The sequence below is a fragment of the Monoraphidium neglectum genome (assembly GCF_000611645.1).
Source record: "Monoraphidium neglectum strain SAG 48.87 unplaced genomic scaffold scaffold01178, whole genome shotgun sequence".
NCBI classification, from domain to species: domain Eukaryota; kingdom Viridiplantae; phylum Chlorophyta; class Chlorophyceae; order Sphaeropleales; family Selenastraceae; genus Monoraphidium; species Monoraphidium neglectum.
Genome location: NW_014012450.1, coordinates 7,120 through 8,680, shown reverse-complemented (window position 1 = coordinate 8,680; position 1,561 = coordinate 7,120). Strand labels below are relative to the sequence as shown.

Genomic DNA, 1,561 nt, shown 5'->3' with positions numbered 1-1,561 from the left:
AACAGGCCAAGCTGTCGGCCAAGGCGCCCTTCAACCAGTACAGCAGCCTGCGCGGCCTCAAGGTTGTTTGGGGCAGCCCCACCGACTACGCCACCTTCCCTCAGGGCCCCTTTGACGTGGTGTACGACAACAACGGGAAGGACCTCGAGTCCTGCAAGCCCCTCATCGACGCATCCAAGGCGCGCCTCCAGCGCCGAGCGCCGCCGCGCTCCACTCCCCCCCCCCTCCCCGCCCTCCCGGCCGCGGACTGCGCAAGGGTCGGCAGGGCACCTCTCGCTTTCGCAACCGCCGGCGACGCGCGCGAGCCGCGGGGCGCGCCGGCGGCGGCGCGGCAGGGGTAGCAGGTTGCGTACTCACCGGCTGCCTGCCGCGCGCCTCGCGCTCTCGCGTCCCGCAGGGTATGGTCAAGCACTACGTTTTTGTGAGCTCGGCGGGCGCGTACAAGGCCAACTCCATTGAGCCGATCCACGTGGAGGGGGACGAGCGCAAGGCCAGCGCGGGGCACGTGGCGGTTGAGAACTACCTCAAGGAGGTGTGTGTGTGTGTATACGGTGTGTGTGTGTGTGCGTGTGTATGTGTATCGTTGTGTGTGTGTGTATGGGGTGCGTGTGTGCGTGTGTATGTGTATCGATGTATGTGTGGGCATGTGGTGTGCGTGTGCCCGCACACTTGTGTGTGTATGTGTGTGCGTGTGTGCGTGTGCGTGTGTGTGCATGTGTACTGGTGTAGATGAGAGGCCGAGATGGAGACACGAGTGTGCAGTCGCATGCGCGAGGGCGTGCAAGCATGGGGCTTCCAGAGGTGTGAATGCAGGGTGCTGTTGACGCAGGCATGCGCGGCCCATGTGCCCCGAGGACACACAGTGGACGTGCCAGCGCAAGCTGCAGGGATGGCAGGCGATGTGCATGTCGCCTCGGCGGCGGGTCACTGGCGTGCCAGCTCGTCGGCGCTGCGGTTTGGGTCCTGTTCTCCTTCGGTTGGCTGACGTGTCTGCGGTCCCTGTTGCACACGTGCCCGCAGGAGGGCCTGCCCTACACCGTGTTCCAGCCGCTGTACATCTACGGCCCCCACACCGCCAAGGACTGCGAGCAGTGGTTCGTGGACCGCGTCATCCGGTGAGGCTCAAAGCGGGGTGTGAGAGGGGGCGCAGACGGAGGCGCGGCGGGCGTTGGCTCCCCACAGCGATTTAGTTGCCAGAAAATCGGCGTGTGCCTTGCAGTTGGAGGCACCCTGCTATTTGCTATGCCGGGCGGGTGGGGCAGGCGGCTTGCGGCAGATGCGGCGTTTCAAAGCAGCACGGCCCCCTGACGACGATTGGCCTGCTCCGCTCCGCGGGCGCGCAGGAACCGGCCGGTGCCGATCCCCACGCCCGGCGTGCAGCTGGTGACGCTGACCCACGTGGAGGACGTGGCCTCCATGCTCGCGGCGGTGCCCGGCAACAAGGCCGCGATCGGGCAGCACTACAACGTCTGCTCCGACCGCGCCATCACGTTCCAGGGTGGGCGGGGGGAGGGGGGGGGACAGGGGAACAGAGAGGCGGCTGCGGCGCGCGCGCTTAAGC

The 1,561-nt window shown here is 66.8% G+C and overlaps 1 protein-coding gene across 1 annotated transcript in view; it reads left to right on the top strand.

The window, feature by feature from the left end:
• The window catches only part of MNEG_6928 (hypothetical protein), a gene marked incomplete at both ends in the record, with an annotated part of 4,231 nt that overhangs the window by 1,287 nt on the left and 1,383 nt on the right, over nucleotides 1–1,561 (top strand). Inside the window, 4 exons of the mRNA XM_014044599.1 lie at nucleotides 6–119; nucleotides 398–532; nucleotides 1,021–1,115; nucleotides 1,344–1,498. Of these exons, the coding sequence (XP_013900053.1) occupies nucleotides 6–119; nucleotides 398–532; nucleotides 1,021–1,115; nucleotides 1,344–1,498 (499 nt within the window). The remainder of the gene's footprint in view (nucleotides 1–5; nucleotides 120–397; nucleotides 533–1,020; nucleotides 1,116–1,343; nucleotides 1,499–1,561) is intronic.